The sequence below is a fragment of the Ranitomeya imitator genome, chromosome 3, assembly GCF_032444005.1.
Source record: "Ranitomeya imitator isolate aRanImi1 chromosome 3, aRanImi1.pri, whole genome shotgun sequence".
NCBI lineage: Eukaryota > Metazoa > Chordata > Amphibia > Anura > Dendrobatidae > Ranitomeya > Ranitomeya imitator.
The window spans coordinates 703,206,959-703,219,279 of record NC_091284.1 but is presented as its reverse complement, the minus strand read 5'-3'; the positions used below and the strand labels follow the sequence as shown (position 1 = coordinate 703,219,279).

The following is a 12,321-nucleotide window of genomic DNA, read 5'->3' as shown; positions in this document are numbered from 1 at the left end:
GCCAACCCATCGGTGACCCATGATCCCGTGACGAGGTCCCCGATGGGTGGGATTGCCAGCTCGCTTCCTGGAAGTGCGAGTTAAATGCTGTTGTCAGAGATTGACAGCGGCATTTAACTAGTTAATAGCGATTCCACCCGCAGCTGTTAGAGGCACTTGTCAGCTTTTCTCGCAACGAGGCGTGACCCAGTCCACTGCAGACTGCCACTCCTCCTGAATGACTCGGCTGTGGGCAGTCTTTCCCTGCACATCACAGCCCCTTATTGAGCACACACTATAGAAGATTTTCCTCTCTCCTTCTCTGCTTTACTTGGCAGAGCCTCGATAGCATGTGCCAATGAAAGCGGAGGAGGAGAGCGGAAAAGCTACTCTGAAACCCTCAGCAATCAATGGGGTTCTCTCCACTGACCCACATTATTCTGTTAATCTGGTGTAGAAGGAATTCTCCCAACTATCCTATATACTGAAATATAAGCCGAGATTTTCAGCCCAAAAAAATGGGCTGAATGTGCCCCTCTCGGCTTATACTCGAGTCATGGAAGGCGGGGGGGTTGGCGGGTGAGGGGGAGCGACGCCTGTCAAATACTCACCTGCTCCCGGCGCTCCTGACGCGCGGTCCCCGCATGTCCCACGGTCTTCGGGCACGGCAGCTTCTTCCCCTGTTCAGCGGTCACATGGTACCGCTCATTAAATTTATGAATATGGACTCCACTCCCATATTGTTGGAGCCGCATATTCATTACTGTAATGAGCGGTGCCACGTGACCGCTCACTACAGGAAGAAGCTGCCGCTCCCGGAGATGTCGGACATGCGGGGACCGCGTCAGGAGCGCCGGGAGCAGGTGAGTATGTCATATTCACCTTTCCGCATCCACCGCCGCCTCATCTTCCGCGTCCTCTGCAGTGACTGTTCAGGTCAGAGGGCGCGATGACGTATTAGTGTGCGCGCCGCCCTCTGCCTGAACAGTCAGTGCGGAGAGACGGGACGCTGAGGAGCAGCAACGAGAGGTGAGTATGTCTTTTTTTTTTTTTTTTTTTTTTTTTTTTTTAGTGCAGCAGCATTATATGGGGCCATAAAGAACTGCATGGAGCATTATATGGGGCATATTTGTATATGGAGCATCTTATGGGGCCATAATGATCTGTATGGAGCATTATATGGGGCTCCTGATTCAATATGGATATTCAAAAACACTTAACCTACTGATGTCTCAATTAATTTTACTTTTATTGGTATCTATTTTTATTTTTGACATTTACCGGTAGCTGCTGCATTTCCCACCCTAGGCTTATACTTGAGTCAATAAGTTTTCCCAGTTTTTTTGTTGCAAAATTAGGGGGGTCGGCTTATACTCAAGTATATACGGTAAGTTCTGCCATGGCCACCATCCAAAGTGTTAAGGCAGCTTAAGTTCAGAATTTACCATCTAAATCTTTATTTCCTGTACTTTTCTTTTCTTCTAGCTCAGTAAGATGTTTTTCTTATTTCCGGACCCTCATTTTAAGAAGACAAAACATAAGTGGAGGATCATCAGCTCCACGCTGCTGGCAGAATATGCTTATGTGCTACGCGTTGGGGTAAGTCACACACAGGACGGAGGGGCTTGTATGTAAACCCAGAACTAGAGAAACATCCAGACATCTAATGTTTTGACTCACAGGTTTGATTTGGTTCCCTTTTCTTTAATTTTAGGATGAGTGTGAAAATCAGTTGTAGTTTTAGGTCCTTCTTCAGAATTTATTGCTGAGTGAGGCATGAGGATGCAGTTTCTGTACATTGTAAATATAGCCTTTCCTATTTGACTGGTTTTCCCCAATGTATATAAGCATTTTTTAATTGTGTTCTTTTCAGTGTGTTTGAGTTGAAAACAGTGATTTTGTATTTTTTTTACATTTTTTTTTTTATCTCCTCCAGTCGCAGTTTTGCCACTCGTGTTTTTTTCTTCCTGTTTTCAATGAGCCAAAAAATGTATTTCTAGTTCCTTCATAAGCCCACATATTTTTGTGATGTACTCACAGCTGATTACCATATACTCTATTGAAAAGCGAAAAAAAAAAAAAAGCATCTCAGTGTAAAGACAATGCAATTCTGTTCTTGTTTTTGGTTAGTGTTTTTATGCCGTTCACGATTTATTAAAATTGACGTGTTAATCTTTTAAAGGGGTGGTCGAATGGCAAATTATTTTTGCTCCTAACTCCTTATCTAATTAGTCCCATAATCTAAGCTATTTTGTAATATACCGTATTTTTCGGACTATAAGAGGCACCACAAATTTTGGGGTGGAAAATAGCAGAAAAAAGATTTTATAAGCTGGGGGTCCGTCTTATTGTCCAAATTTAAGGTGTCTTACTTGACAGCTGGCGGTGGTGCAGCGGGATCACAGAAGGTAGGGTCTCTTCCTCAGGAAGCCGGCTGTAGTCCTAGAGTGCGATGCTGTGGGTCTCGTGTCAGCGGTGAGGCAGAGCTCTGAAGCAGGGTCCTACCCTTGGGATGCCGGCGGCGGCAGAGGTGTGGCGATTCTGCGGTGGTGGTCGATGCGGCGTGCACCTGAGCAGAGTCCCTTCAGGATGCTGGTGACAGAAATGTGGCGGCGCTGCGGCCCGGTGTCCATTGTGAGCAGAGTGCATCACCAGTTTCCCTGTGGCCATCTTCCTGAAGTCATGGGCCGCAGGAGGCCGCGCATGCGCAGATTGAAATCAGACTGTCTACTTCAGGAAAATAGGCACAGAGATTTCAATCTGCGCACGCTCGGCCTCCGGGCCACGGCGCCGCCACATTTCTGCCACTGGCATCCTGAAGAAAGGAACCCTGCTCAGGTGCACCCCACACCGCCCACCACTGCAGCATCGCCACACGTCTGCCGTAAACCCTCGGAAAGCCTGTGTTCGCACTAAGAGACACACCCGTTATTTTCCTCCCAAATTTTTTGGGGAAGAGGTGCGTCTTATAGTCTTATAGTCTGAAAAATACGGTATTTGTTTTAAAAATTCCCTACCTTTCCCGAACTACACTATCCAATAGCTAGTGTGTTGTTTTTTTTTTCATTTCTATTTCTGGTCTGATGATTCGTTTGAATTTCTCCATCGCCTCATTGCGGGACACCGGAACCATGGGTGTATGCTGCTGCCACTAGGAGGCTGACACTATGCACAAAAAAAGTTAGCTTCTCTTCTGCAGTGTACACCCCACCGACTGGCATTATGAACTTCAGTTTAGCTTAGTGTCAGTAGGAGGTGGACACGGGTCTTTAATTAGACCCTTATCTACCTCAATGTGCGTTGTTCCTTTTCAGGTATCTCGGAGGGATACAGTGTGAACAGTCACACCTGTACTCCCACAAAGAGACTGAGTACAGCGTGTACTGACACCCCGTATCCTCATGTCTGGCCGGCAGGACCAAGACCCCTAACACAGAAGCGTGTTCAGGTGATCCGGACCCGGTCCTGCCTCAGTTTCCCGCCCACCATAGCCTGTCGGTTTGAGGAGACGAGGGGGTCCTTTAACAGGTTTTGTCTTCAGGGCGTCTCTTACATTCTGGATGAGGAGGTAAGTATACAGATGAAGAAAGGTGAGTATTTTCTCCCCTGTCAGCTAGTAACCTAAATCCTTCTAAGAGTGAGACTCGGGGGAGGGATGGGTTTGTATGGGGAAGGCACTGTGTCTCACAGTTTGGGGGTCCAGGGCTCTTACCTCACCCTGGATCTCTCTTCAGCTTCCCTTGTGCGGATAGTTCCCCTTTCTCAGGATGGGTCCTCCATGGAGGGGGTTCATTGCGGCGGGAGCACCGAGGCCTTGTAAGGTCTCCGCGCCGTCTCTCCTGCCACGACGGTCACCAGGCCCCCACTTCCGTCGGGGCCTAGTCCGGCGCTGTGCCTCTGCCCCCCGCCCTCTCCTTCGGGTGGGCTAGCCTTGCAGTGCCTCCACGCCGTGGCTTCCCTTCCCGCCGGCCACCGGGGGCTAATTTAGACCCCGGCTTCTGTCAGGGCCTAGTGCGGCGTTATGGCTCCGCCCCCATCCTCTCTTTTCCAGCGGGCTTTTCTCCCGCCCGTTTTCCCCTCTTCTCTCCAGCGCTTAGCCCCGCCCACTCCTCCTGGAAAAATAGGATGCCGAAAGCAGCCGGCGCTTGAGGCACAGACTGCGGCCAGCACCATCTTTGTGCCCTTATTCGTGCAGCTTCAGCGCCGGCTGCTTTCGGCATCCTATTTTTCCCCTCTTGGCTCATGCTGCGGACTTAAGAGAGCAGGTCTTTGCACCTTTGTGCCCTCCTTTTCAGCAGCGCGCGTCTTTTGCACTACTTCATCTACAGTCACTATTCCCAGCGTGTGGACCCAGCGGTGATTCCTCCTACAGGACCTGCTTTCCCTGACGACCTCCTCCAGCCTCTACTGCCGAAGCTATCCACAGGACATCTGCCGTGAGTAGCTCTGCACTGCAGACGGATACTCTTCCTCTGCTTTAGTTAGACACTTTTTGTGCTCTCCTTGTAAGGGCAGGTTCCCCTCAGGTCAATCCTCTCCCACCTGTCAGGACTGCAGTGATCCTACTGTACCCACCGCTCAGGAGCCCCCCTCTGCCCCGAGTGAGAGTGAGGCCCCTATCCCAGAGTGGGCTTCCTCTGTCTCAATCTGTGGCAAATCTCACCAGGGTATCCCAGACCCCCGTGTCCGTTCTTGATAAGTTGCCCTTGCAGACCTCCGCGGTAGCCAGCGGGTCACAGGAAGCCCCGTCTGAGCCTGCCAAGATAGGCTGTAAAGGGTCCAGACAGGAGCGCCGGTCCGACTCCTCTTCCCGTTCCATCTCGCCTCACGGTCCATCTCAGCGGTTTGTTTCTTCCCGGTTCCCGTTCCATCTCGCCTCATGGTCCATCTCAGAGGGCTGTTTCTTCCCGGTCATCTCCCCCGAGTCAAGTGAGGTGTTCTCGGACGCACCTTCAGAGGGACGTTTTGGAGCTGCATTCTGACCAAATCTCTAACATGAGGGATATAGTTCAGAGCCTCATTGGAGCAATCAACCAGACCTGTGGCATCAAAGATTCCTCTACGGAACCCGCGGATCAGGCGGTTTCGTTTAGACGGTCGAAGCCACCTTCCAAGGTCTTCGCTCCTCATCCTGAATTCAAGGAGATCCTGACCAGAGAAAAAGAGAATCCAACCAGACGCTTTCAGAGAGGAAAGCACCGTGGCGTTTTATATCCCTTTTCTCTGGAGCTCACCACTAATTGGACTGCTTCTCCCTCGGTGGATCCTCCAGTTTCCAGGCTGTCCACCAACACGGTCCTTCTGCTGTCTGGCGGAGCATCTCTGAAATATTCTAACGATAGAGTAATAGAATCCTTTGCAAAGTCAGCCTTCGCAACGGCTACGTCTACTTTTGCCTGGCCTTTGCTTCCACTTGGGTTTCAAAATCCATATCTAAATAGGTCAAACACCTCCGTCGGGGCATCCTGGACGGGGCTCCACCTGGACAGCTGGCGGAGCTTGCCAACCAGATTTCTCATGCGGGTGAATACTTGGTCTCCGCTTTCCTGGATGCCGCATCTTTTGCGGCTCAGGTGTCCAGCAATGCTGTTGCCATCTGTCGGACCGTTTGGCTCAAGGCCTGGCAGGCGGGTTTGTCTTCTAAATAGTCCCTTACCAGCCTGCCTTTTCAGGGTTCATGTCTCTTTGATTCTAAGCTGGACCAAATCATTAATGACGCCACCGGGGGCACAAGTTCCCTACTTCCCCAGCCTAAACCTCGCCACCCTCCTCCTAAGCGGCAATTTCGGTCCTTTCGGCATTTCGGGGGGCCTCATATTCCTTTTCCCAACAGCACAGGCACGTCAAGAAAAGAAGAGGGTATCCTTGAGACCTACTCCATCTTGGCGTTCTCGCTACTCCCAGTCCTAGACCTGGAGGATCTACCTTGGAAGATCCACCTTGGGTTTTCTTTGCAGCCATCACTTCTCTCCTCAAATCTGGGGTAGTCGTTCCCGTTCCAGAAATAGAACGGTTCACAGGTTTCTATTCAAATCTTTTTGTGGTACCGAAAGAAGACGGCAAAGTTCGTCCCATCCTAGATCTCAAATTGCTGAACAAGATAGTTCGTCTGAGACACTTCAGGATGGAATCCCTTCGTTCAGTAATTGCTTCCATGGAGGCTTAGGAATTTTTGTGCTGCATAGACATCCAGGACCTCTACCTCCATGTCCCGATATTCCCGGGACATCACCGATTCCTGCGCTTTGCAGTACTTCAGGAGCATTTTCAGTCTTGCAACCGCTCCCAGGGTTTTCATGAAGATCATGGCAGTGCTGATAGCCATCTTGAGGGTCAAGGACCTAGTACTTTTTTTCCGTACCTCGACAACATCCTCATCAAGGCTCCGTCCTTTTCTCAGGCTCACGAAAGCCTGTCCATCTTCCTCAACACTCTAGCCCGTTTCGGGTGGCTTGTCAACAGGAAGAATTCCTGTCTTGTTCCTTCTCAGCGCCTCGTTTTTCTGGGCATGCTCTTCGACACCCGTCAAACCAAAGTCTTCCTTCCCGAAGACAAGAGATCCCAAGGTCCTCGGCTTCCCTCCTTCCGATCGGCCATGAAGGATCTATGGAGAATGGTTGCAACATGGGAATAGATTCCCTTCACCCAATTTCACTCTAGACCTCTTCAGCAGGCCATTTTATCACAGTGGGACAGGTCTGTTTTTTTCCCTGGATCGTCCGATTTGTCTTTACCCCCAGGTCAAACGGTCCCTCAACTGGTGACTGACGTTACCCATCATCTCCCAGGGCAGGTTCTTCCTTCCAGTTCTCTGGCAGGTTGTGATGACTGACGCCAGTCTGCTCGGCTGGGGTGCTGTTTCATCACCTGACTGTTCAGGGCCATTGGTCGGCGTAGGAGTCTTCTCTGCCGATCAATGTCCTCGAGTTTCGGGCCATCTTTCTGTCTCTTTACTGGGAAAGGATTCTCAAGGGTCTGCCAATTCGAATCCAGATGGAAAATGCCACAGCAGTGGCATATGTCAACCACCGGGGGGGGCTCTGAGTTCTCTGGCCTCGACCGAGGTATCCAAGATCCTCCTTTGGGCAGAGGCAACGGTCCCGGTGATATCAGTGGTGCATATCCCCGGCGTGGTCAATTGAGCCGCCGACTTCCTCAGCCGCGAGGGCCTCGAGGCAGGGGAATGGTCCTTGCATCAGGAGGTCTTCCATCAGATTTGTCTTTAATGGGGGACTCCGGATGTGGACCTCACAGCGTCCTGAATCAACAGGAAGGTCCCTCGGTTTGTCTCCAGGTCCTGCGATCCTCTCGCAGTGGGCGTCGACGCTCTGGCCATTCCTTGGTCGTAGTTCGTGCTCCCCTATCTGTTTCCACCCCTGCCCTTGTTTCCCAAGCTGTTGAAGATCAAGGTGAAAGGGGTGCCGGTCATTCTAATCGCCCCGGTTTGGCCCCCGAGATCTTGGTTTGCAGAGATCGTCAATCCTCTCGCGGATGCCCTCTTGTGGCTCCAGACAGACCCAATCTGCTGTCCCAGGGTCCGATCTGCCACCCGAATTCTCGGTTGCTCAGTTTAACAGCGTGGCTGTTGAGACCGCAGTTCTTAGAGCATCCGGCCTTTTGGATCAGGTGATTCTCATTATGAGGCTAGGAAGCCTTCGTCTTCCAGGATCTACTATTGTATCGGGAAGGCTTACTTCTGTTGGTGCAAGTCCAACCACGTTTCTCCTATGTCCTTCTCACTTTCTTCCATTTTGGCCTTCCTTCAGGCAGGTCTGGATTTGGGCCTTGCTCTTAGTTCCCTATAGGGCCAGGTTTCTGCGCTCTCCATCCTTTTTCAGAAGACGCTATCTTCTCGGCCACAGGTCAAGACCTTCCTTCAAGGAGTAACCCATGCTGTCCCTCCGTACAGGGCTCCTGTGGATTCATGGGATTTGAATCTTGTGCTGGAGGTTCTGAGGGATTCCCCCTTTGAGCCTCTCAGGGAGGTTTCCCTGTCAGTTCTATTTTGGAAGGTGGCCTTTCTTGTGACCATCACCACCATCCGACGCGTTTCCGAGTTTGGCGGCCTTTTTCTTGCCGACCTCCTCTCTTGGTTATCCACCAGGACAAGGTGGTCCTGAGGCCTCCGCCTTCCTTCATCCCTAAGGTGGTTTCCCACCTTCCACCTCAACGAGGACATCGTTCTACCGTCCTCTTGTCCAGATCCGACCTATCCTCTGGAGCGATCGTTGAACAAAATGGACCTCGTCAGGGCGGTGAGGATATACCTGGCTAGAACAGCCTCTTTCCAGAAGACAGATTCTCTTTCCGTCATTCTTGATGGCACGCGTAGAGGCCTGCCGATTTCCAAGGCGACTATTGCTCGCTGGCTCAGAACGGCAATTTTGGAGGCTTACCGGGCCAAGAACAGAGTGCCCCCTCCTGGGATTAAGGCTCACTCTACCCGGGCAGTTGGTGCCTCCTGAGCGGTGCACCACAGGGCTTCCGCCCTACAGCTTTGCAAAGCGGCAACCTGGTCTTCCATCCACACATTGGCCAAATTTTACAAGGTCCATACCTACGCTTCAGCGGACGCCAGCCTAGGCAGAAGGATCTTGTAGGCGGCAGTGGTGAGTCCTCTGACCTGATGGAAGTCTGTTTTTTCCCACCCCAGGGACTGCTTTGGGTCATCCCATGGTTCCTGTGTCCCCCAATGAGGCGATAGAGAAAACAGGATTTGTGGTTGCTTACCGTAAAATCTGTTTCTCGGAGCCTTCATTGGGGGACACAGCTCCCTCCCATATTATTCAATTTCTCTGTTCTATGACTGTTCTCATGTTTACAGTTCTCATGTTTGTGGTTACATTATTTCATCCTTATTGTTTTTCTCCTACTGCTTTCTCACTAAGGCTGGGTTCCCATTGCGTTAATGGGAAAGTGCTAACGGACAGCGTTGCACGGCGAAATTAACGCCGTGCAACGCGTCCGTTAGCGCGCCCATTCACGGCAATGGGAACGCGCAGCACTAGCGCGTGCCATGTTCGGCACGCGCTAGCGACGCGCCGGTGTTTCCTGGGGATCTGCGAGAGCGGGGACGTTACCGCGACCCCGGGACGCAGCCACATTAAAAACATTGCGTTAGCGCAACCCGCTAGCGCTAAACGGGTTGCACTAACGCAATGTGACCCTAGCCTAACTGAAGAGTATAATGCCAGTCGGTGGGGTGTACACTGCAGAGGAGGAGCTAACTTTTTTTGTGCATAGTGTCAGCCTCCTAGTGGCAGCAGCATACACCCATGGTTCCTGTGTCCCCCCAATGAAGGCTCCGAGAAACAGATTTTACGGTAAGCAACCAAAAATCCTGTTATCCCAGTACATGCTGGGATACGCAAATGAAGTGTCATCAGGGGACAGAGGCTGCGGTCACCTTCAAAGCCCTTGCTTCTTCCCTAAAACAAAGCGTCATCAGTGATCAGTTTCATGGGCTGTGCTGTCCCTGCGCTGCCTCCCTTTAGCACTGCGCTGCCTCCCTTGTGCGCAGCGCTGTCCTTGCGCGCAGCGCTGTCCCTGCGCTACCTCCCTTGTGCGCTGCGCTGTCCCTTCGCTGCCTCCCTTGTGTGCAATGCTGTCCCTGTGCTGCCTCCCTTGTGCGCTGCGCTGTCCCTGCGCTGCCTCCCCACTGAGCTTCCTGAGCCCACTTCAAACACTTCCTCTTGATAAGTCTGAAGTTCACTTCACATGGTGTGAAAGGGTTAAAAGTGGTTCTAGGGTCTTTTGAAATGTCAGCAACATTTCGGGATTTTCTGCTCCAGACGATCATCTGGTATGACTGATGTGGTAACATGTGGCTACGTGTGCGCAGACTACAGACGTTACCGCATCCAGTACTAGACGTGGTGTCACGTGCTCAGGTGTAGGGGATGTGCTTTACGTGACAGCGGTCATGAGTCAGTGTTGTCGGTGTGTTGCAGGGGCTGGTGTATACAATTACAGATGTAGAAGAAGTTCACGAGTGGATGGTGACGCACTTCACAGAACATCCTCTTTTTGAGAGAGTTTCTAAAGAAAAACTGGTGAGATGACGTCCCGTACCGTCGGCTATGTAATGTAATCAGTCACATGCGGCATTTATTGCTCTATTTTTATCTTGTAAAACAAAGGATTAGTTTCTCTTTTATGGTTTGTGGTCTGTCTGTCCCCATGTATTTTTCATAAGTTTTTACACTCTATTCTACCAGTGGCCGGCACGTGCAAGCACGTACAGGTGACTTCTGACGTCAGCATTTCCCTTCATGATGCTCTTGTGCCCTAATGGGGCATATGAGGGTCTGTCCTCTTGAGACCATGCCTGTTTCATCCATGCAGTCAGCAGCCATGTATCGTATATGATTGGGAATCTGTAAACCTGAACATTTCCATGTCTGTTCTAGTGAATGCAGATGAGTGAATTGATTCACAGGACCCTGGTCCAGCAGCCACGTCACTAATCCATGGCCGGCAGCCAGGAGCCACGCGAGTCGCCTCTTTACCTGCTGCTTTCCCTGGCGCTTTTTCTCATTAATAGGCTTACAAATGATCATTTTCAGTCCAGGGTCACATGACCGTAGATTCTTTCATCCAAGTGAATTTGGTCGATAATGCTATTAACACTCTGATTATGCTCTGAGGGTCAGCACAGTGTGATCGATTCACTCTCAGGTGAGACAACTATAGCACATTGTGAGGAGCAGATGGAGAGCAACATTTTTCCATTGTGTCAGTACGCGGTAATCAACACTGCACTCAGATGACATCTGAGTGCAGTCCAATGATTTCCATTGACTTCAATTGGCGAGTGGCTTCCAATTCCAATGTGAAATTGCAGGATTCAGCAATTTTATTTTTTTTCACCCTCGGACAGATGCATTTCTCCATTAAATAACATTGGTCTGAGTGCTAGCCGACAGAAAATGAGATACCGTATATACTCGAGTATAAGCCGACCCGAGTATAAGCCGAACCCCCCTAATTTTGCCTCAAAAAACTGGGAAAACTTATTGACTCGAGTATAAGCCTAGGGTGGAAATGCAGCATTTACCGGTGAATTTCAAAAATAAAAATAGATCATTATTTCCCCATAGCTGTGCCATATAGTGCTCTGCACCGTTCATTATTTCCCCATAGCTGTGCCATATAGTGCTCTGCATGTTCATTATTTCCCCATAGCTGTGCCCCATATAGTGCTCTGCACTGTTCATTATTGCCCCATAGCTGTGCCATATAGTGCTCTGCACCGTTCATTATTGCCCCATAGCTGTGCCATATAGTGCTCTGCACCGTTCATTATTGTCCCATAGCTGTGCCATATAGTGCTCTGCACCGTTCATATTTCCCCATAGCTGTGCCATATAGTGCTCTGCACCGTTCATATTTCCCCATAGCTGTGCCATATAGTGCTCTGCACGTTCATATTTCCCCATAGCTGTGCCATATAGTGCTCTGCGCCGTTCATATTTCCCCATAGCTCTGCCATATAGTGCTCTGCGCCGTTCATATTTCCCCATAGCTCTGCCATATAGTGCTCTGCACCGTTCATATTTCCCCATAGCTCTGCCATATAGTGCTCTGCACCGTTCATATTTCCCCATAGCTGTGCCATATAGTGCTCTGCACCGTTCATATTTCCCCATAGCTGTGCCCCATATAGTGCTCTGCACCGTTCATATTTCCCCATAGCTGTGCCCCATATAGTGCTCTGCACCGTTCATATTGCCCCATAGGTGTGCCCCATATAGTGCTCTGCACCGTTCATATTGCCCCATAGATGATCCACATAAAGCTGTGCCGCTGCAGTAAAAAAAAAAAAAATGCCGTACTCCCCTTTCTTGCTTGCAGCTCCCAGCGTCCGGTCCCGGCGTCTCTCCGCACTAACTGTTCAGGCAGAGGGCGCCGTGCACACTATATGCGTCATCGCGCCCTCTGACCTGCACAGTCAGAGCGGAGAGACGCCGGGAAGATGGAGCGGCGCCCGGCGGCTGGAACGTGGACAGGTAAATATGCTATACTTACCTGGTCCCGGCATCCGGCATCCGGCAGTGGAAGAACTGCAGCACCGAAGACCGTGGGACAGGCGGGGAGCATCAGGATCGCTGGAAGCAGGTAAGTATGCCTCAGCGCCCTCACCCCCTGACCCGCCGACCCTGCCACCTTGACTCGAGTATAAGCCGAGAGGGGCACTTTCAGCCCAAAAATTTGGGCTGAAAATCTCGGCTTATACTCGAGTATATACGGTAGCGCTCGTTCGATGTTGAAGCTCTTGTGACCCTGTCCTTAGGGCTACAAATCAGGAGAGGTGCTGGGGATTCTGGCGGGTGAACGGTAGAT

General features: G+C 50.8%; 1 protein-coding gene across 2 annotated transcripts in view; it reads left to right on the top strand.

Annotated features, from left to right (window-relative positions):
• METTL1 (methyltransferase 1, tRNA methylguanosine) overlaps window positions 1–12,321 on the top strand; it is a 67,279-nt gene that overhangs the window by 49,840 nt on the left and 5,118 nt on the right. For both annotated transcript variants that reach the window (XM_069758605.1, XM_069758604.1), the window contains exons 4-5: window positions 1,465–1,578; window positions 9,930–10,031. In XM_069758605.1, the coding sequence (XP_069614706.1) occupies window positions 1,465–1,578; window positions 9,930–10,031 (216 nt within the window). The remainder of the gene's footprint in view (window positions 1–1,464; window positions 1,579–9,929; window positions 10,032–12,321) is intronic.